The 24,036-nt window shown below is 45.9% G+C and overlaps 1 protein-coding gene across 5 annotated transcripts in view; it reads right to left on the minus strand.

Moving 5' to 3' along the window:
• Positions 1-24,036, minus strand: part of NDE1 (nudE neurodevelopment protein 1) — a 64,352-nt gene that overhangs the window by 8,913 nt on the left and 31,403 nt on the right. For all 5 annotated transcript variants that reach the window (XM_032269632.1, XM_032269634.1, XM_032269636.1 and 2 more), the window contains 5 exons: positions 22,397-22,545; positions 10,386-10,522; positions 6,696-6,875; positions 3,741-3,832; positions 541-692 (listed from right to left, as the gene is read on the minus strand). In XM_032269632.1, coding sequence (XP_032125523.1) covers positions 541-692; positions 3,741-3,832; positions 6,696-6,875; positions 10,386-10,522; positions 22,397-22,545 — 710 coding nt within the window. The remainder of the gene's footprint in view (positions 1-540; positions 693-3,740; positions 3,833-6,695; positions 6,876-10,385; positions 10,523-22,396; positions 22,546-24,036) is intronic.

A 24,036-nucleotide genomic window follows, 5' to 3' on the forward strand; every position in this document is an offset into this window, starting at 1 on the left:
AAAAAAAAAAAAAAAATTAGCTGGGCACAGTGGCTCATGCCTGTAATTGGGAGTCTGAGGCAGGAGAATCTCTTGAACCAGGGAGTCAGAGGTTGCAGTGCGCCAAGACCATGCCACTGCACTCCAGCCTGGTGACAAAGCGAGACTCGGTCTCAACAAAAAAAAAAAAAAGAAAAACTACAAAAAATGAGCCAGGCATGGTGGCAATGCACCTATAGTCCCAGCTACTCAGGGGACTAAGGTGGGAGGATCATGTGAGCCAGGAGGCAGAGGGTGAGCAATGATCCTGCCACTGTATTTCAGCATGGGAGACAGAGTGAGACCCTATCACACAAAACAAGACCCTCTCCTTAGCCCTTTGACCAAGCCAGAAGACACTACCTAATGCTGCCTACAGGGAGCACAGGAGAGGATAACGTTTGCTGAAATCATCCCGTAATTAAAAAAAAAAACTGATGGCTGTGAGTTGGGGGCTACTGTCTCTAGCCTGGGGCAGGTCCGTTCTCCCCAGCAGCAAGAGGCTTATTAAAAGGTACTGACCCTTTATCACCCAAAGGCACGCTGGTGCTGCCGGGCCGTCTGTCGCTGCCATCTCTGTTCTTGCTGCTCCGTCCAGAGGCTGGGCCACCTGTTCGGTTTGGAGACTGATCGTACACAAGGTTCCGGCAGGAAGCGAGTTTGGACTCCAGTGCCTGGAGAAAAATACACTTTTTATCTCTCAAGTTATAGGCAAGGACTATTCTGTCTCACCAGAGCCCGTACAGAGGAAAGAACCCCAGACAGTGGTTCTCAAACTGTTGTGCGCTGGAATTCCAAGGTGGGACCCCAAGAGGAACCCAATGTATATGCCAGTCTCAGAACCAAGCACCTTAGGTATTTGGGAGCTGGCTAGGCACAATGGCTCACACCTGTAATCCCAGCACTTTGGGAGGCCAAGGCAGGAGGCTTAACATCAGGAGTTTGAGACCAGCCTGGGCAACAAAGTAGGATCCCATCCTATTTACTTTTTTTACTTTTTTAGATAGGATCTTGCTGTGTCACCCAGGCTGGAGTGCACTGGTGAGATCACAGCTCACTGCGGCCTCAACCTCCCAGGCTCAAGCAATGCTCCCACCTCAGCCTTCTGAGTAGCTGGGATTATACGCATCTGCAATCATGCCCATCTAATAAAAAAACATTTTTAATGAAAAAAATTGTTTAAATTACAAAGCATTTTTACAAATGTTTAGAAGCTTCCTGCAAAGAGATCACGGCTCACTCCAGCCTCAACCTCCCGTGCTCAAGCAATCCTCCCACCTCAGCCTCCTGGGTAGCTGGGACTATAGGCATGCACAATCACGCCTGGCCAAAATAAATAATAATGAAAAAAAAGATTTGGCTGGGCACGGTGGCTCAAGCCTGTAATCCCAGCACTTTGAGAAGCCTAGGTGGATAGGTCACCTGAGGTCAGCAGTTTGATACCATCCTGGCCAACATGGTGAAACCCCGTCTCTACTAAAAATACAAAAATTAGCTGGGCGTGGTGGCGTGTGCCTGTAATCCCAGCTACTTGGGAGGCTGAGGCAGGAGAATTGCTTGAACCCGGAAGGCGGATGTTGCAGTGAGCTGAGATTGTGCCACTGCACTCCAGCCTGGCGCCTGATGACAGAGTGAGACTCTGTCTCTCAAAAAAAAAAAGAAAAACAAAAAAAAGTTTTTAATTACAAATATTTTTAAACAAATGAGAGCTTTCTGGAAAAATCATTAAGCTACCAATTATCCAACTCTGCCTGTAGGAAATATGAAATCCACTTCTGGAATCCTTCACTCTGGTTTACCTTATTAAACCTCTGCAGAATGGCAGGAGGTTTGACAAGGACTTAGTCTGGCTCCAACAGATCCCGAGGAAACTAAAAGGAGGCTGACAGCACCCCCAGGCCTCTCTGTGCTCCAGCCGGGCTAACTATTAAAACACGGACCTGTTTACAGAAAAGCCAGACAACCAACAGCCAGAGTAGAAACATGAAATAAATGAGATGCAAGCTTCTATCAAGTTGCATGAATACACTGCACACAGTGACAACCTCGAAGAAGTTAAATTATGTGGCCTTCTGGGCATCATTTTTAAAAATAAACAGCTACGGGCCGGGCGCGGTGGCTCAAGCCTGTAATCCCAGCACTTTGGGAGGCCGAGGCAGGTGGATCACGAGGTCAAGAGATTAAGACCATCCTGGTCAACATGGTGAAACCCCGTCTCTACTAAAACTACAAAATATTAGCTGGGCATGGTGGCGCATGCCTGTAATCCCAGCTACTCAGGAGGCTGAGGCAGGAGAATTGCCTGAACCCAGGAGGCGGAGGTTGCGGTAAGCCGAGATCGCGCCATTGCACTCCAGCCTGGGTAACAAGAGCGAGACTCCGTCTCAAAAAAAAAAAAAAAAAAAAAAAAAAACAGCTACAAAGAATACCTATGTTATTGCTTAAACACAAAAGGATCTCTCCCTGTAATTAACATAAAAGCTGAAAGGCCAAGTTCTTTGCCTTAGGCTTTCAAGATTTTTTTTTTTGAGACCAAGTCTCACTTTGCTGCCCAGGCTGGAGGGCAGTAGCACAATCTCGGCTCACTGCAACCTCCACCTCCCGGGTTCAAGCCAATCTCCTGCCTCAACCTCCCGAGTAGTAGTAGAGATGGGGTTTCACCATGTTGGCCAGGCTTATCTCGAACTCCTGACCTCAGGTGATCCACCCGCCTTGGCATTGCAAAGTGTCAAGATTCTCTTGAACCTCCTGAGAAACAAACAAACAAAAAAACAAAAGGCAGTTTTTTCTTTTCTCAGACAATGTCGTGCTCTGTCACCCAGGTTAGAGTGCAGTGGTACCATCTCGGCTCACTGCAGCCTCGACCTCCCAGGCTCAAGCAATCCTCCCACCTCTCAGCCTCCTGAGTAGCTGAGACTACAAGTGTGCACTACCACGCCTGGCTAATTTCTGCATTTTTGTAGAGGCAAGTCAGGGCAGGCGGTTTCACCATGTTGCCCAGGCTAGTGTCAAACTCCTGGGCTCAAGGGATCCTCCCACCTTGGCGTCCCAAAGTACTGGGATTATAGGCATGAGCCACTGTACTCGGCCAGAAGACAGTTTCTAAATGCTCCTCAGTTTTTTCAAATTTAGGAAAAACAGGACATCACCCTATTTCCCAAATTGCCTAGAGGAAAAATGGTACAAGGAAAGAGATATACATATTCCGAGGCAAAGCTTAGAGTCAGAGCTCTGAGTGTCTGGCAGTAACTCCCACAGGAAGCCCTCATGACTCCCAGGGAAACTAGAGGAGCGGTCACACCTAAAACTTACCACACTGCTATGAAAGGCATCAGCTGCACTGGCTCACACCTATAATCCCGAACTTTGGGAGGCCAGCGTGGTGGATCACATGACACCAGGAGTTTAAGACCAGCCTGAGCAACAGTGCGATACCCCATTACTACAAAAAAATGAAAGTATCAGCCAGCCATGGTGGTGTATACCTGTGGTCCAAGCTCCTCAGGAGGCTAAGGTGGAAGGATCGCTTGAGCCCAGGAGGTCAAGGCAACAGTGAGTTGTGATCATACCACTACACTGCAGCCTGGGCAAGAGAACAAGACTCCTGTTTCTTAGAAAAAGAAAAAGAGAGAAGAGGGAAGGAACTAGAGTAAGATCCACCCCTTCATATATCCTGAAGGACAGGCAGGAAGGCACCAAAGGCCAGGAAAGTGTGGTCTTACCCCAACTTTCCGCAGTAGATCTCCCACAATGTTGAGGGCTGAGATCCGGGCCGCAGGCGTGAGGGGCGTCCCCCCTGTGGAGTCGTCCAGGCCTGGGTGTGCAAAAGAATGTGCACATAACACATCAAGCTACAGGCATATCTATGATCCAAACCACTAGAGATCCAAAACCACGTGGACGGGAGGGACACGGATAGCTTCCCTTGGATCCTAGAAGCTACCCTACTTCTTTCAGTGGTTAACTGCATCACACACGTAAGGCCTATTTGACGACCAGTTTTTCAAGTCCTTGTGATGATGACTACATCAAATGTTTGTTTTTACATGTTAGTCTTTTTTTTTTTTTTTGAGACACAGTCTTGCTCTGTCACCCAGGATGGAGTGCAGTGACACAGTCTCCGCTCACTGCAACCTCCGCCTTCCGGGTTCAAGCAATTCTCCTGACTTCGCCTCCAGAGTAGCTGGAATTACAGCCATGGGCCACCACACCCGGCTAACTTTTGTATTTTTAGTAGGGACAGAGTTTCACCATGTAGTCCAGGCTGGTCTCGAACTGCTGACCTCAAGTGATCCGCCGGCCTCAGCCTCCCAAAGTGCTGGGATTACCGGCATGAGCCACCATGCCTGGCCTTTTAAAAGAATTTTTAATAGAGACGGGATCTCACTATGCTGCCAAGCTGATCATCATGAACTCTGGTCTCATGCGATCCTCCCACCTCGGCCGCCCAAAGAGCTAGGATCACAGGCAGGAGCCACCGTGCCCAGTCATATCAGTCTTTTTAAACAAATCCTTTTAAAATTGTGGGCAATCCATACAGTTAATTAACATAATGGCATCTGTGATAGATACAGGAACTACAGACAGGGCAATCCAGCCTTACAAGGGTCCTACAGAACCTCTCTTCTCCAAGTGGGGTCCATGCACCAGCGGCACCTGAGAACTGTCAAAACTGTACAATCTCTTGGCTGGGTGTGGTGGCTCACACCCATAATCCCAGCAATTTGGGAGACTGAGGTGGGTGGATCACCTGAGGTCAGGAGTTCAAGACCAGCCTGGCCAACATGGCAAAACCTCATCTCTACTAAAAATACAAAATTAGCTGGACATGGTAACTGGTGCCTGTAATCCCACCTGTGCAGAAGGCTGAGGCATGAGAATATCCTGAATCCAGGAGGCAGAGGCTGCAGTAAGTTGAGGTCATGCCACCACACTCCAGCCTGGGCAACACAGCAAGACTCTGTCTCAAAAAAAAAAAAAAGCAGAATTTCAGGCCCTACCCAAGACCCCCTGGATCCGAGGTACATTCTACCAAGGTCCCCAGATGAGCTACATGCATATTAAAGTGTGGAAAAATAGCTGGGCATGGAATTGCATGCCTCTAGTCCCAGCTACTCAGAAGGCTAAGACGGGAGGATCACTGGAACCCAGGAGTTGGAGGCTGGAGCGAGCTCCAGCCTAGGCCACAGAACAAAACTGTCTCTCTAAAAAAACAGAAATAAAGTACGCAAACTGGCTCTAGACTGGGGTCAGGTGGAGCAGCTCATGCCTGTAATCCCAGTACTTTTAGAGGCTGAGGCAGGTGGATTACCTCAAGTCAGGAGTTTGAGACCAGCATGGCCAACATGGTGACACCATGTCTACTAAAAGTACAAAATTAGCCAGCCTAATTTTGCCTGGTGAACACCTGTAAACCAAGCTTACTTGGGACGCTGAGGCAGGAGCATCAACTTGAACCTGGGAGGAGGTGGTTTCAGTGAGCCAAGATCGCGCCATTGCACTCCAGCCTGGGCCACAGAGCGAAGCTATATCTCAACAAAACAAAAGGGCTCTGCACTGGGATTCTAGAAGTCTCACTGATCTCTTCACCACCAAGGAACGAGCTATGGGATAAGGCAGTAGATGGTAGGGTAAGCCCTGGAGCCTGCCTGCCTGGGTCTGAATCCCCATCCATCTGCCATTCACTTGCTTCATGACTCTGCTTAACTCAGGGCCTTGCTTCCATCAAATGGGGACAGCACTTGTATCCTAGGCCTGCGGTGAAGGTTGCAGGGTGGCTGGCGCATAATGAGCACCAAATAAGTGTCTGCTATTAATATCTGCTATAAAAGCCCTGATCGGAAGCTGTTAGAGGCACTGGAGTGAGAACTCAGATTTCTTGTTTTTTCTCCACACAGCACAGGTTACACCGAGTCTAGCTCTCAATGGATGTATTACCAGACCCACAGAATGCTTTTCACTTTTTCATATTTGGTTACTGACATTTCAAATTTGGGAGGTTTCATATTCAAAAAGAGGATTTTGGGCCAGATGCGGTGGCTTATGCCTGTAATCCCAGAGCTTTGGGATCAGCCAAGGCAGGAGGATCACTTGAGTCCAGGAATACAATACCAGCCTGGGTGACATAGCAAGACCCCATCTCCACCAAAAATACAAAAGTTAGCCAGGTGTGTTGGGAGCACCTTTAGTCCCAGCTACCCCAGAGGATGAGGTAGGAGAATCACTTGAGCCCATGAGGATGAGGTTGCAGTGAGCCAAGATCCTGTCACTGCACTCCAGCCTGGGCAACAGAGCAAGATCCTGTTTCCAAAAAAAAACAAAAACAAAAACCCAACAACAAAAAAGAGTATTTCTGGCTTTGATGAAGAATGGAAAAAGCTGCAGATGAAGGGCCATTCCTTGTAGCTGCAGAGGGGCAGCTACTCCCTCTGGGTGGGATTTCCATCTCCCACCTCACCACGGACCCCACCACTCCCTACTGCCTCCCACCCAGACACTCCTCATTGATCCCAATGCCCATCCCAAGGAACATCCTGGTCTACTGTCTACTCAAAGCCTGAGAGCAAATCAGGCTCTGAGTCTGCTGCAAATCATCACACCCCCACGACCCACCCCAGATTCTTACCCAGGAACACTTCGTGAAACCAAGAAAATCCTCCAATTTCTACTCCCCTTACCACATCTGAAGCTCCCGGGTGTGTTTAAACTCGAGCTGGGTCCTCGATGGGTGATAGGCGTGGATGGCAAGGAGCCCGTGGCCTGCACAGCTGTGTCTGTCCTCTCAGCTTCCACTGAGCTGGGCATGGGGGTCCTGGGTTTCTCCTGCTTCTGCTGCACGGCCAGTTCCTGCCGCAAATCTGTGCCAGGAAAAGGATTCAGGAATTCAAGTCCTCAGCAGGCGCTGTGGCTCATGCCTGTAATGCCAGCACTTTGGGAGGCCAAGTCAGGGGGATCATTTAGGTCAAAAGCTTGACATCAACCTGGCCAACATGATGAAACCCCATCTTTACCAAAAATACTAAAATTAGGCACGCGTGGTGGCATGCGCCTGTAATCCCAGCTATTCGAGAGAATGAGGCATGAGAGTCACTTGAACCCGGGAGGTGGCGGTTGCACTGAGCCGAGATTGTGCCACTGCACTCCAGCCTGGGCAAGAGAGTGAGACTTTGTCTCAAAAACAGAAAGGGAATTGAAGTTCTTGGCTTTGGGTTGGCGGGGTGCAGGAGGAGAGGTTCAACAGTAGATACTGGTCAGGATATAGATCAACTGGGATGAAAAACTCCAGCTGAAAACCCCAAATAAAGGGAAACCCACAGACCTGTAACTCTGCAGGATTTTTAAGTAAAAAACAAACTGGTTTTAGATTTCTAAAAAGCTATGGCAGTGACACAGTAAGGCTTTTATTATTCAAAAAACAATTCCAACATAGCAGTGTATCTAGAATACTAAATGAAAGTATGCCCAGACGCAGTGGCTCACACCTGTAATCCCAGCACCTTGGGAGGCTGAGGTGGGAGGATCATATCAATCCAGGAGTTCGAGGCTGCAGTGAGCCGTGATCATGCCACCCCAGCCTGGGTGACAGAGTGAGACCCTGGCAAAAAAAAAAAAAAAAAAAAAAAGGTAGGGCGCAGTGGCTCACACCTATAATCCCAGCACTCTGGGAGACCCAGGTGGGAGGATCACTTGAGGTCAGGAGTTCGGGGTCAACATGGCAAAACTCTGTCTCTATTAATAATACAAAAAATAAGCTGTGTATGGTGGCGTGCGCCTGTAGTCCCAGCTGCTCAGGAGGCTGAGGCAGGAGAAATGCTTGAACCTGGGGGACCAAGGTTGCAGTGAGCTGAATTCATGCCACTGCACTCCAGCCTCAGTGACAGAGTGACACTCTGTTTCGAAAATAAGTAAAGTATGCTTTCTAGAGTATTGCCAAACGCTCCTCCTTTTGAGACGGAGTTTCACCCTGCTGCCCAAGCTGGAATGCAATGGCACAGTCTCAGCTAATGGCAACCTCCAACTCCTGGATTCAAGCAATTCTCCTGCCTCAGTCTCCCAAGTAGCTAAAATTACAGCACACACCACCAAGCCCCGCTAATTTTTTTTTTTTTTTAATAGAGACCATATTTCACTATGTCGGTTAGGCTGGTCTCGAATCGAACTCCTGACCTCAGGTGATCCACCCACCTCGGCCTCTCAAAGTGCTGGGATTACAGGTGTAACCCACTGTGCCCAGCTGTTCTCTGCATTTTCAAACATAAACTTTATAGATGTGTATATCTACTGAGCATAAAATAGGAAGGATTTTTATTAAGCATTAATGGAAACATACCATACGTCCCGTGTATGACTTGCACTCCCCACATCAGTGGTATGTCTTGGCAATCTTTTTCATTTGTTTTAGAGACAGGGTCTGACTTAATCACCCAGGCTAGGGTGCTTTGGCACAATCATAGCTGACTGTAATCACCAACTCCTGGGCTCAAGTCATCCTCCCACTTCAGCCTACTGAGTAGCTGGGACGACTACAAGCATATGCCACCGGGCCTACTAATTTTTTTACTTTTTATTTTTGTAGAGATGGGGTCTTGCTATGTTGTCCAGGCTAATCTTGAACTCCTAGGCTCAAGCAATCCTCTTGCCTCACTCTCTCAAAGCGCTGAGATTATAGACATAAGCCACTGTGCCTAGCCTCGGCAATCTTTCTACCACAACATTTCTATCTACACCTTGTTCATTTTAACGAACATTTCACAAAATAAATCTATGCACTCACTTAACCACTTCATTATTGATGGGCATCTCGGAACAACTGCTTTTTTAAACTTAGAAATTTTTATTTTTAATTCCCCACCTACTGGTTCCACATTAGAAAGCAAATTAATGTTATAAACAATTGGGCCAGGAATGGTGACTCACACCTGTAATATCAGCACTTTGGGAGGCCAAGGTGGGCAGATCACCTGAGGTCAGGAGTTCAAGACCAGCCTGGCCATCATGGTGAAACCCCGTCTCTATACTAAAAACACAAAACTTGGCCAAGCATGGTGGTGCACACCTACAGTCCCAGCTACTTGGGAGTCTGAGGCAGAAGAATCACTTGAACCTGGGAGGCAAAGGTTGCAATGAGCTGAGATAGCGCCACTGCACTCCAGTCTGGGCAACAGAGCAAGATTCCATCTCAAAAAAAAATTAATTGGAACTTTAAAAAAAAACTTGGACAGTCCACTAATAATGTCCTTTTTTTTGGAGAGAGTTACTATGTCACCTAAGCTGGAGTGCAGTGGTGTGATTTTGGCTCACTGCAATCTCCACCCGCCGGGTTCAAGTGACTCTCATGCCTCAGCCTCCTGACCAGCTGGGATTACAGACACGAACCACCATGCCTGGCTAATGTTTTCTATTTTCAGTAGAGATGGGGTTTCTCTATGTTGTCCAGGCTGGTCTCGAACTCCTGAGCTCAGGTGATACCCCTTCCTCGGCCTCCCACTGGGATTACAGGTGTGAACCACTATGCCCAGCCAAATGTCTCATTACAGTTTGAATGTTCTACTTCTGTAAGTGCCAACCACTAAAGGGCAAATGCTGACGAAGTTTCAAAGTTCTAAGCCAAATGTATCAGTTGCCATCAACTCAAAAAAAACAATAGACTAGCTGGCAAACCCACCAGAAATTTCTCCCCACAAAAGCTTTTTTTTCCTTTTTTTAAGAGACAGAACGTCATTCTGTCACCCAGGCTGGAGTACAGTGGTGCGATCATAGCTCATTGCAGACTCCACCTCCTGGGCTCAAGGGATCACCCCACCTTGGCCTCCTGAGCAGCTGGGACTACAGGCACATGCCTCCACACCCAGCTCATTTGTCTTTTTTTTCTAGAGATGGAGTACCACTATGTTGCCCAGGCTGGCTTGAACTCCTGGGCTCAAGAGATCCTCGGCCTCCCAAAGTGCTGGGATTATAGGTGTGAGTCACTGTGCCAGGCTCTCCCCACAGAACTTATGTTCCTACTGAGCATCAGGCTGGTTTGCTGTGTGTGTGAATTACAGACCAGGAGCATCTTTCCGGAAACGAATTCTGCTGCCCAGAGGCAGAACCCCAATAAAAGGGCTTAATCTGTGAACCCCAAAGCTATTTCTCTAAATACCTGTAAGGGGTCCTTACAGGGTCAGATGTGTGACTGTTTTCAGCTCCAGCCAGGGCCCAAGGCAAGAGTCTGCCTGGTGCAGTCCCCCACCCTCTGACTAGACAGCCTGGGTGCAGAGCAGGGTGCAGGGTCCCTGTAAAGGTAATGCTGGGAGAGGCTGTGGGACAAGATGTTGCTCAGGTAGAGGGAGGGTACCATGCTGGGAAAGACACCAAGGCCTCCTGACCTCTGGCTTCATCCTTCAGTCTCTGAACGGACTCCAGGAGATTCTCTTTCTCATCAAGTTCACTTTCCAGGAAGGCGTTTCTTTCGATGGCCTGATTTAAGCGCTGCTCAAAGTCTTCGAGAGACATGATTGTGGCTCTGCAGAAGAGAAAAGTAGAATTATCCAAGAGGACAAACTGCGGCATCCACCCAGTGCCGCGGATCCAGGAGGTGTGAAAGGTCAGATATACCTGGGCACAAGTCCTAGCACCCAACTTCCCAGATGCCACAGAGCAGAGCGAGTCCCTTAACCTCCTGGGGCATGGGCTCTTCACCTGCAGAATGGGACTCATTGTAGTACATGGGGCGCACAGGCTGTTGTGAGGATTAAAGAAGACGCTGCTCCACACAGCACTCAACAATACGCCAAAGCCCTATCAGGACTGCATGTGCCATCTGGTTGTTTGAGAAGAGCAGTATGCTCTATCTTCTATTGCAGACTCACAATGCCAACTGGTATTAAAAATAACCTAATAGGTGGCGTGCGGTGGCTCATGCCTGTAATCCCAGAACTTTGGGAGGCTGAGGTGGGTGGATCACCTGAGGGCAGGAGTTTGAGACCAGCCTGGCCAACATGGTGAAACCCTGCATCTACTAAAAATACAAAAATTAGCTGAGGGTGATGGTGCGTACCTGTAATCCCAGCTACTCTCGAAGCTGAGACAGGAGAATCACTTGAACCTGGGAGGCGGAGGTTGCAGTGAGCCAAGATCATGCCACTGAACTCCAGCCTGGCGACAGAGTAAGACTCCGTCTCAAAAAAAAAAAGAAACCAAAAAAAAAAGAAAAACTAATAATAACCAGGTGTGGTGGTTCATGCCTTTAATCCTTGCACTTCGAGAGGCCATGGCAGGTGGATTACCAGAGGTCAGGAGTTTGAGACCCGCCTGGCCAGTGTGAGCAACATGGCAAAACCCTGTCTCCACTAAAAATATAAAAATTAGCTGGTTGTAGTATAATCCCAGCTACTTGGAAGGCTGAGGTGGAAGAACTGCTTGAACCCCAGAGGGGGAGGTTGTAGTGAGCTGGAAAAAATCCTGCCACTGCACTATAGCCTGGGTGACAAAATGAGACTCTATCAAAAAAAAAAAAAAAAAGAAACCTAATAAAAAACACAGTAACATGATTGTGATGTTTTTTTTTCTTTTCTTTAAGAAACAGGGTTTTGCTCTGCCTCTCAGGCTGAAGTGCAGTGGCACAATCACAGCTCACTGCAACCTCAAACTCTTGGGCTCAAGCGATCCTCCTGCCTTGGCCTCCTGAGTTACTGGGATCCCAGGCATGAGCCAATGTGCCCAGCATAACATGCATTTAAGAAGATGCCCACACGAGTACACACACACAAACACACACACACACTCACTCTCTCTCTCTCTCTCTCTCTCTCCTCTCTCTCTCTCTCTCTCTCTGAGACTGAGTTTCGCTCTTGTTGCCCAGGCTGGAGTACAATGGCGTGATCTCGGCTCACTGCAAACTCTGCCTCCTGGGTTCAAGTGATTCTCTAGCCTTGGCCTCCCGAGCAGCTGGGATTACAGGCATGCGCCACCACACCTGGCTAATGTTGTATTTTTAGTAGAGATGGGGTTTCTCCATGTTGGTCAGGCTGGTCTTCAACTCCCGACCTCAGATGATCCAACCACCTTGGCTGGTCTTCAACTCCCGACCTCAGATGATCCACCCACCTTGGCTTCCCAAAGTACTAGGAATAGGCATGAGCCACCGCACATGGCCGAAGAGATCATTTTTAACCTCTCAGTGGAAGTTCAAAATGCCCAGTACTAGACCAGCTGCCCTGCTTATGACCCCTTCTTGTGAACAGCATAGACCCTGTGGTAAAGGCACTGTGAAGTGCTGTAACAAAGCAATCTATTTTAACTCTCGAGAAACCACCTTCTCTGCACCTGTTTTCTCTCATGCAAAGCAAGGGTAGTAATAGTACCTTCATGCCAGGTTATGGTGGGGCAGGAGTGGCAAAAAGAAGTCACAGAGGCCGGGCACAGGGGCTCACACCTATAATTCCAGCAATATGGGACCTGAGGCAGGCAGATCACTTGCGGTCAGGAGTTCAAGATCAGCCTGGCCAACATACTAAAATCTCATCTCTACTAAAAATACAAAAATGAGCCAGGCGTGATGATGCATGCATATAGTCCCATCTAGTTGGGAGGGTGAGGTAGGAGAATCACTTGAACCTGGAAGCAGAGGTTGCAGTGAGCTGAGATCACGCCTATACTCCAGCTTGGGCAACAGAGGGAGACTGTCTCAAAAAAACAAAAGGAACTCATACAGAAGGCACACAACAGATGTTTTTACACATAAGCACACATCTCTAAGTGCCAGCATTTTTATTACTGACCCTGCGCCTGTACCCAGACCTTTCACATCCTGCTAACTATAGCCCATAGTGGTCAGAAGCACATGTTTGGAGAGGAACCCAGGAGTTCACACCCAGCTCCTCCTCCACCTAGAATTCACTGGGTGTCTCTGGGCAACTTGACTTCCTTCATCCTCAGTTCTTTCCATGGCAAAATTAATAACTGCACTAATTAATTAATGGATGCATCAATTCACTTTTCAATATATCGATGTTTAGATGGAGTTATATTACTACCCATCCTCATACGGTCTTTAGAAGTAGTGGGCAGGATAAAGTCACCACAGTACTTGATTAAAAACAAAGGGGCCAGGCACAGTGGTTCATGCCTATAATCCCAGCACTTTGGGAGGCTAAGGTAGGAGGACCATTTGAGGCTGGGGGTTGAAGACCAGTCTGGGTAATATAGTTTAGACCCTGTCTCTACAAAAAGTAAAAAAACTAGCTGGGCATGACGACTTGTGCTTACAGTTCCGGCTACTCAGAGGCTGAGGTAGGAGGATTGCTTGAGCCCAGGAATTCAAGGTAAGCTGTGCTTATGCCACTGCACTCCCCACCTGGCCTGAATATTTACTTTCAAATAAAGGTGAGCATTCTACTTGTAACTGGAGCAAAAATTGCTTTGTGTACTTTACATGTTGATAGTAGTGCCAGACCCTGTCTCAAAAAACAAATGAAAACAAACAAACAAAAAAAACCCACACTACCACCAACAACAAAGGGATAATACTTTGGAGTACAATACCGGAAACAGTTAAAGTGACCCTAAGGTTGACATGTCAAACAACAAAAAAGATAAAATATTCAGGAATTCACATAATAACAAATATGTAGGGTACAGAATGCTTGCAGAAATGCAGACATCCTGTGTATATAAAGAGGAAGACCCAAAATCACGTAGAAATTAATTCTCCATAAGTTGAACTGATAAATTTCATACCACCTTAATCGGTTTTTATTGGGGGAATAAACTGGAGTGATGTGAGAGATCCTGTGACAAGGAAACAAGCATGACCAGGAGAACTCTCAAAAAGAAGAGATCACAGAACTAGCTCTACCAGACTCAGCACATACTACTATAAAGCCTCAACAATGAGCAAGTATATGCTACTGGTTATAAACAGACAGAGGAACCAAAGGTCCAGAAATAGACAAAAATTTAATTCACAATAAAGCTGGCATCACAGATCATTGTTAAAAAGATGGCAGGTGCAGTTCTAGTTTAGGGGCCACTGGGCACCTACCTGGAAAAAATATTACATTTGTACCTCATACTGTACCCTAATACAAATTCCGACTGAATTAGAAGTTTAAACAAACTCAGCACTTGCTCAAAATCTATTTTGCTTCTGGAATGCAAGGGAATCGAAGACCAACTTCAGTGGTACTTTTTTTTTTTTTTTTTTTTGAGATGTTGTTCACTCTTGTTGCCCAAGCTGGAGTGCAATGGTACGATCTTGGCTCACTGCAACCTCTACCTCCAGGATTCTAGCGATTCTTCTGCCTCAGCCTCCCAAGTAGCTGGGATTACAGGCATGCACCATCACACCCAGCTAATATTTTTGGTATTTTTAGTAGAAACAGAATTTACCGTGTTGGCCAGGCTGGTCTCGAACTCCTGACCTCAGGTGATCCACCCACCTCAGCCTACCAAAGTACTGGGATTACAGGCATGAGCCACCACACCCAACCCTTCAGTAGCATTTTTGAATTTCCCTGCAGCCTTGATACCCTGGGCTTAAGTGATCCTTTTACCTTCTTACTTCAGCCTCCAGAGTAGCTGGGACCACAGAAACAAGCTACCATACCTGGCTAGTTTTCAATTTTCTAGAGATAGAATTCTCACTATGTTGCCCAGGATGGCCTCAAACTCCTGGGTTCAAGAAATCCTCCTGCCTCAGCCTCCCAAAGTACTAAAATGACAGATTACAGGGATGAGCTACCTCACCTGGCCTGAATATTTACTTTCAAATAAAGGTCAGCATGCTAGTCTTAACTGGAGCAAAAATGCTTTATGTACTTTATATGCTGAAAATCTGTCAACTAATGTATAAAAGCATATTTAATATAACAGTAAAATGTTGCAATAATTTGTGACTATGAAAGCTATTAATTTCATGTAGTTATTGAGAACTTGAAAATACTTAAAAAGGGAAACAGATTTTCAGTAAATATAAATATTAAGAGATATACTGGTTAGATAATTAAGAACATATATTTTTTGAGACAAAAAATGCCTTAAAAGTTCATGGAGGCTGGGTGTGGTGGCTCACGCCTGTAATCCCAGCACTTTAGGAGGCCGAGGCAGGCAGATCATCTGAGGTTGGGAGTTCGAGACCAGCCTGACCAACATGAAGAAACCCTGTCTCTATTAAAAAATAAATAAATTTTTAAAATTTTAAAAGTCCATGGAATGATGTAATTAGGGCATGGTGGCTCATGCTTGTAATCCCAACACCTTGGCAAGCCGAGATGGGAAGACTGTTTGAGTCCAGGAGTTTAAGACTAGCTTGGGCAACATAATGTGACCCCATTTCTTTAAAAAAACTTAAAAGTTGGGTTGGGAATGGTGGCTCACGGCTGTTACCCCAGCACTTTGAGAGGCCCAGGCAGGTGAATCACTTGAGGTCAGGAGTTTAAGACCAGCCTGGCCAACATGGTGAGACCCCATCTCTACTTAAAATACCAACATTAGCCAGGCATGATGGTGCACACATGTAGTCCCAGCTACTTGGGAAGCTGAGGCAGGAAAATTCCCTGAACCGAGACAGAGGCTACAGTGAGCCGAGATAGTTCCACTGCACTCCACCCTGGGTGACAGAGCAAGACTCTGTCTCGAAAATAAATAAATAAATGTTTTTTTAAATCTATGGAAGAGTAAAACTAGATTAAATCTATTTGAATTTTTGTAAAACTTTTTGGCATCTTAGTACTCACATATGAAATAAAATAACCTTTAGGGAATGTATTTAATTTTTAGTTATTTACAATTAGGTCCCGCACTTTTCAAGGTTATTATTGTACAAAGGCCTCTCCTCAGTTAAAAGTGAGTCGTTTAGTTTTAAGGATGTACAGTATAAGGACCACGAGAGCAATCAAAACAGTTGGTGATGCCGGGAAACTATTGCAGAAGACTGCCAAATGTTGCAAATACAACTATTAAACTTTCACTGAATTGTAACATTTTTAATGCCTTTTTTAAGATAAAACTGTGCAGCCTGGGCAACATGGAAAAATCCCACCTCTACAAAGAATACAAAAATTGGCCAGGCATGGTGGTGCGTGCCTGTAGCCCCAGCCACTGGGGAGGCCGAGGTGATTCTGCCACTGCACTCTAGCAGGGGCAACAATGAGAGAGACCTTGTCTCAAAACATAAATATATAAAACTTTGGTGCTCTAGAACTGTATTTATTCTATAATGGTGAACTGGGCTTCTACCCTACCTGATTTTTAACCCTAAACTATTCAGCATTTGGATAAATTACATTAACAAAAACAATGCATGTTTAGTACAAAAATAAAAGGAAAAGGAAGAAAAACAAAACACAAAAATACTACAAGAAAACACAGACTAATTGCTTTGGAAACCTTGAGGTGCAGAAGGCCCTTCTGACTATGACTAAGAAATCTGACTACAAAGAAATCAATACCAGCCTGACCATCGTGGCAAAATCCCATCTCTGCTAAAAATATAAAAATTAGCCAGCCGTCGTGGTGGGCACCTATAATCCCAGCTACTCAGGAGGCTGAGGCAGCAGAATTGCTTGAACCTGGGAGGCAGAGGTTGCAGTGAGCCAAGATCATATCCCTGCACACCAGCATGGGCTACAGGGCAAGACTGACCAAAAACAAATCAAGTAACTTCTGTACAATGAAATATTCAACAGACAAATCTCAAAAACAAATGACAAACTCCAAATACCATCAATTCATTTCACAGACAAATATATAAAAACCTCCTAGAAACAACGGAAAAATGAACAAGTCAATGTAAAAATAGGCCAAGGGCCAGGCGGTGTGGCTCACGCCTGTAATCCTAGCACTTGGGGAGGCCAAGGCGGGTGAAGCACCTGGTCAGGAGTTTGAGATCAGCCTAACATGGAGACACCCCATCTCTACTAAAAATACAAAATTAGCTGGGCGTGGCAGTGCACCCCTGTAATCTCAGCTACTCAGGAAGCTGAGGCAGGAGAATCGCTTGAACTCAGGAGGCAGAAGTTACAGTAAACTGAGATTGTGCCATTGCACTCTAGCCTAGGCAACAAGAAAGAAACTCCATCTCAAAAAAACAACAACAATGAAAATAGGCCAAGATCAGCTGGGCAAGGTGACTCATGCTTCTAATTCCAGCACTTTGGGAGGCTGAGGAAGGCAGATCATCTGAGGTCAGGAGATACACAAAAATTAGCCGGGAATGGTGGCACGCACCTATAACCCCAGCTACTCGGGAGGCTGAGATGGGAGAATTCCTTGAATCCAGGAGGCGGAGGTTGCTGTGAGCTAAGATCGAGCCACTGCACTCTAGCCTAGGCAACAGAGCGAGACTCGATCTCAAAAACAAAACAAACAAACAAAAAACAGGCCAAGATCAACAGAGTTTACAAAGAAGGAAGTCAAATAGCTCTTAATCATCTGACAATGCAACTCAGAAATGCACTTACTTCTCACCTTTTCAATGAAAGTTAAGCCCAAAGTTTGAAAACCACTCTATTAGTGAAGCTATTTGGAAAACAGGGACTCACATACATAGCTTTTGGGAATGTAAGCTGGCACAACCATATAAATAACTGAGCGATATCTATCAAAATGACATACGCATATATCCCCTGACCTAGCAATTTCACTTCTGAGAATTCAGCCTACAGATACCCATCCGTGTAAGGCTGTTCATTACTGCAATGCTTATCACTGCAAAAGAACAGAAATTTAACAGATATCCATCCACAGGGGACTAGATAATTACGGTGTTATTCAGTACCAAGCATACAATAGAATACTATGTATTTGGAAAAAAAAAAAAAAAAAGAACAAAGAATGTACTGTCCTAATAAGGAAGAATATTCACACTCTATTGTTATGTGAAAAAGCAAGATGCACAACAGTGTGTGTAGAAAGCCCTTCTATCTGGGGAAAAAGGAATGGGGGGATAATAAGAATATCTTTTTACTGAGTTATTAAAGTTATTCTTGAGTTATTAAAGAAACGCCTCCCCCTTTGTATATTATTTCCGAACCGTGTGAATGTACTACCTCTTTGTGCAGACTGTGTAATTGGCCCTGATTCTTCACCCCTCCCTGTGTCCACACCCTTGCCATGGCTTCATTGTGGTTAGAAAGTAACTTCCCACCCTTTGACTTAGCGTGGCCATGTGACTTGCTTTAATCAATAATATAGGGGTGGAAATGATGGTATGCCAGTGGCTTGCCAGAAATCAAAATGTGGCTTTACATATGAAATCTATGTTATCTTATGAAACTGTATGGAAAGCCAGAGTAATCAAGTAATTACAGTATTGCTACAGTCATTCACAAATTGTACAGTGGACGAAAATAGAGAATCCAGAATTAGATCCCAGAATATATGAGAGTTTAACACGAGTGGTGCGAAGAGGGTGGAAAAAGACTGTATGCCTGGGCATCATCCCTCATACCTGTAATCCCAGCACTTTGGGAGGCCGAGGCGGGCAGACTGATTGAGCCCAGGACTTTGAGACCAGCCTGGGCTACACAGCAAAACCCTGTCTCTACAGAAAATACAAAAATTAGCCAAGTGTGGTAGCACATGCCTGTAGTCCCAATTACTCAGAGGCTGAGTTGGGAGGATCACTTGCCCCAGGAGGTCAAGTCTGCAGTGAGCTGTAATTGCACCACGGCACTGGAGCCTGGGCAACAGAGTCTCAAAAGAACCCGCAACATTTAAGGCTGGGAGTGGTAGCTCACATCTGTAATCCCAGCACCTTGGGAGGCCAAGGCAGGCAGATCACCTGAGGTCAGGAGTTCAAGACCAACCTGACCAACACGGTGAAACCCCGTCTCTACTAAAAAATACAAAAATTAGCTGGGCGTGGTGGTACATGCCTGTAATCCCAGCTACTCGGGAGGCTGAGGCAGGAGAACTGCTTAAACCCATGAGGTGGAGGTTGCAGTGAGCCAAGATCATGCCATTGCACTCTAGCTTGGGCAAAAGGAGTGAAACTCCAACTCAAAAAAAAAAAAAAAAAAAAAAAAGTAATGTTTAACAGTGCTGGCACAACTGGCTATCCAGTTTTCTTTCTATTAAAGAAAATAAAATTGAACCCATATTTTACACTAGATACAAAAATAAATGGCAGATTAAGGAATAAGTGTAAAAAAATTAAACAATTTAAAAATATTGCAAAAAAATAAGAAAACACATACACAATCAAGAACCAAAGAGACTTCCCTAGTGAAGCCTGCAAACCTAGAAAGTATTGGAAAAAAAGACATAATTGATGACCTAGAAATGAAAAACGTATGTATAAAAAATTTTTTTTCAACAGAGAAAAAAGGAAATATTTGTATGGAAAATGATACTACAAACAAAATCGACAAGAGATTACTCTGGAAAAAATTATTTTCAATGCAGAAGAAAAGATTAGTAGCAAAAATACACAAAGGGCTGTGCGTAGTGGCTCATGCCTGTAATCCTAGCACTTTGGGAAGCTAAGGTGGGAGATCACTTGAGGTCAGGAGTTCGAGACCAGCCTGTCCAACATGGCAAAACTACGTCTCTACTAAAAATATAAAAATCAGCTAGGCATGGTGGCGGGCACCTGTAATCCCAGCTACTTGGGAGGCTGAGGCAGGGGAATCACTTGAAGCAGGGAAGCAGCAGCTGCAGTGAGCTCAGATTGTGCCACTGCACTTCAGCCTGGGCAACAGAGGAAGACTCCATCTCAAAAAAAACATATACATACAAAGAACCCCTACAGACTGACAAGGAAGGAGTTTTCACTTCTGGTAATGACGAGGGAACCATATCAGAGCAAACCTCATACAAATTCTGAGTAAAATGTTTAAAGCAGTGATCTGAGGGCGCTGGCAGAAACTGGAAAACAACACTTAGAAGAACAGAGTAACACTAGGTGAAGTCTCCATCTTTACAAGATTTCTGCCTACAGCTCCAGTGACAGAAATCCAGCACCGAGGGACCCCCACTTTCTGAATATAGTATCTTCTCCCCTCTCTGGCTTCCCCTGAACCACATGTCCACAGTGCAGACACAAGCAGCCCAGTTACGGCTAAAAGAGGCAGAGAGTTCAGCTACTGTCCATCAAAAGGGAGACAGAACTTGGGGTGTAAGCTTAACCAAGTAAACCACCTACATCAAGAACATAAAAGAATATATCATCTCTAGCTAGGTGTAGTGGCTCACACCTGTAATCCCAAGGGAGACCAAGGCAGGCAGAACACCTCAGGTCAGGAGCTCGAGCCCAGACTGGCTAACATGGCGAAATCCCATCTCCACTAAAAATACAAAAATTAACCAGCTGTGGTAGCACACACCTGTAGTCCCAGCTACTCTGGAGGTTGAGGCAGGAGAATCGCTTGAACCTGGGAGGTAGAAGTTGCAGTGAGCAGAGATCATATCACTGCACTCCAGCCTGACTGACAGATCAAGACTCCCTCTCAAAAAAACAAAACAAAACTCATAGTCTCTGGGAAACAGCATTCACAATTTCTAGAATACAACCCCAAAGTTCCTTAGCTTTTGGAGTGTAAAGAAAATGTGACCCAAACTCAAGAGAAAAGACAATCACTGAAAATCAACCCTATAGTAACCCAGATGTTCAAAATTGCATAAAAGGACCTTAAAGCAGCTTTTATAACTATGCTCAAGGATGACAAGAAAGAAACCTCAACAGAAGAACAGAAATTACAGGCCAGGCATGGTGGCTCACACCTATAATCCTGCATTTTGGGAGGTAGAGGTGGGCAGATCACAAGGTCAGGAGATAAAGATCATCCTGGCCAACATGGTGAAACCCCATTTCTACTAAAAATGCAAAAATTAGCTGGGCATGGCGGCACATGCGTGTAATCCCAGCTACTCAGGAGGCTGAAGCAGAATTGCTTGAACCAGGGAGTCGGAGGTTGCAGTGAGCTTAGATTGCGCCACTGCACTCCAGCCTGGCGACCAAGCAAGACTCCATCTCAAAAAAGGGGAGAAAAAAAACCCAGAAATTATAAAAGAACAACCAAATATAAATCCTACATCTAAAAATAAAACTACAATATATTGAAAATTCAACATTATTTCATCTGCTTTAATAGCAAATTGGAGAAGAGAGAAAAAGGTGCCTATCAACTTGAAACTGGATAAACAGAAATGATTCGATTTGAGAAGCAAAGAAAAAAAATTAGAAAAACCAGAGACTTAGAAACCTATCTGACAACATAAAAAGGTATAACTGTGTATATATGTGTATAACTGGTGTCCCAGATGGATGGGAGATAAAGAATGGGGCAGAAAACAATCTTTGAGGAAGCTGGGTAAGGTGGCTGATGCCAGTAATCCCAGCAATTTGGGAGGCCGAGGCAGGAGGATCACTTGCACCCAGGAGTTTGAGGCTGCAAAGAGCTATGATGGCACCACTGCATTCCAGCCTGGGTAATAGAGCAAGACCCTGCCTCTAAAAATGAAATAAAAAAGAAAAGAAAAAAACATCTGTGCTTTCCACTGTACATAATTCATATATAAGTTTTTAAAACATGTTTTTATCCAAAAAAAAGTGCTTGCCTCAGAGTAATTCTTCTGTAAATGTTAGCTGTGATCCTTCTGTTAAACCACAGAACATCAGCTTAGGAAACACTGGGCTATGTGCACTGGCTCATGCCTGTAACCCTGGCATTTTGGGAGGCTGAGGTGAGCAGATCACCTGAGGTCAGGAGTTTCAAACCAGCCTGGCCAACCCCATCTCTACAAAAGATACAAAAATCAGGCAGGCGTGCTGGCACGTGCCTCTAATTCCAGCTACTCAGGCAGCTGAGGCAGGAGAACCACTTGAACCCAGGAGGCAAAGGCTGCAGTTAGCCAAGATCACACCATTACACTCCAGCCTGGCAACAGAGCAAGACTCCATCTCAAAAAATAGTAACATCTCTATATAAATGTATATACACATACACACACACACCCCTACATATACATACTGTTCTTTGAACAAGCTTCCTCTCTACCTTATGGCCTTCATACAGGCTCACCGTTCTGTCTGGAATGTTCTTATCTCACACTCCTCCTGGGATCATGGCTACTCATTCTTCTGGTCTTAGCCTAAATGGCATTTTCTCTGGTAAGGCTCACCTGATGCTCCCTGGCAACGGCCAAATTAATATATCTTATTACATACTCCCACAGGACTCTGGGCTGCCAGCCTTGCTGCTGTAATGAAATTGCACTTCTTTGACTATTGTCCATTTTTCCCATGGGGCTAAGAGCCAGAAGGGCCTCAGCTTTGTTCTGCTCCCCACTGAGTTCCCTGTATTCAGCACAGGGCCCAGTACCGAGTCGCTGGAGGCAAACAGCAGAAAGACCAGTTTCCCACTCCTGCCTTCCCCTGCCCCGCCCCACACCATACCGCTTGGCTCTTTCCAGGTCGTCATTTGCTTGCTCCAGCTCTCTGATGTATTTCTGCAATTGGTCTTTAATGGCTTTGGTCTGTGCGAGGTCATCCTCCAAGGCTGAGATCTGCCGGTAGCCTTCAGAGTGCTGCACTTCAAACTTCTCCTGAAGGAGAACACAGACACTGAGTGAATGACTTCAGTGAAGGCTAGGTGCGCTGGCACATGAATGCGCACCTGGGGTCGGCGCTACTCTGGAGGCTAAAGTGGGAGGATTGCTTGAGCCCAGGAGTTAGAGGCTACAGTGAGCTACGAATGTACCACTGCAGTCCAGCCTGAGCAACAAAGCAAGACCCTATATGTCTTTTTTTTTTTTTTTTTTTTTGGGGGGGATTAAGTCTTACTCTGTTGCCCAGGCTGGAATGCACTGGTGAGATCTTGGCTCACGGCAACCTCTGCCTCCCAGGTTCAAGCAATTCTCCTGCCTCAGCCTCCTGAGTAGGTGGAAATACAGGCACCCACCACCACACCTGGCTAATGTTTGTATTTTTAGTAGAGATGAGGTTTCACCATGTTAGCCAGGGTGATCTCAAACTCCTGGCCTCAACTGATCCACACACCTTGGCCTCCCAAAGTGCTGGGATTACAGGTGTGAGCCACTGTGCCAGGCCTGACCCTGTCACTTTCTGAAACTCCTCCTCCCACCATACTCCCTGGGGAAGCTCCAGGATTTCCATCCCACCCTCCCACCACAATCAGAGACACGGCAGGCCCAGCCAACAGAACCTCTTCTCTCCAAAGTGCTGAGTCTCAGGCAAGTCACTTAACGAGGTGGGAACAGGCAGGTGTCATTCAAAGCAGCCACAACTGACCAACTGTTTTATTTTTTTTTTTTTTCTTGAGGCGGAGTTTCCCTCTTGTTGCCCAGGCTGGAGTGCAATGGCACGATCTCAGCTCACAGCAACCTCCACCTCCATGGTTCAAGAGATTATCCTGCCTCAGCCTCCCGAGTAGCTGGGATTACAACCATGTGCCACAATGCTCGGCTAATCTTTTGTATTTTTAGTAGAGATGGGGTTTCTCCATGTTGGTCAGGCTGGTCTCGAACTCCCGACCTCAGGTGATCTGCCCACCTCGGCCTCCCAAAGTATTGAAATTACAGGTGTGAGCCACCTCACCCGGCCTGACCAACAGTTTTAATTATGTCCTAAATGCCACCCACATCCCACCCCCTGAGCACCTTGAATCCTGCCCACTCCCAAACCTGGTTCCTACAGCCCTCAACAATCTTCAGATAAATCATTCTGCCCAAGGTGTCCATAGCCCATGAAAGCCACGTGACTTCTCCAAGACTCATTTGCAAGAGCAACGTGGGTCTCCTTCACACATTCTCACCGTATTACAAAGAGTCACCAGCCTGGCCCTCAGAGTGAAACCTATTCTCTACAAAAAAATAAAAATTAGCAGGGCATGGTGGCTCTCGCCTGTAGTTCCAGCTACTTGTGAGGCTGACGTGGGAGGATCATTTGAGCCTGGGAGATTAGAGCTGCAATGAGCTATGATTGCATCACTGCACTCTAGCCTGGGCAACACAGTGAGACCCTGCTGTCTCCACAAAAAAAAAAAAAAAAAAAAAAAAAAAAAAAAAAAAAAAAAC

The sequence above is a fragment of the Sapajus apella genome, unplaced genomic scaffold (assembly GCF_009761245.1).
Source record: "Sapajus apella isolate SASKATOON/1434 unplaced genomic scaffold, GSC_monkey_1.0 scaffold196, whole genome shotgun sequence".
Classification (NCBI taxonomy): domain Eukaryota; kingdom Metazoa; phylum Chordata; class Mammalia; order Primates; family Cebidae; genus Sapajus; species Sapajus apella.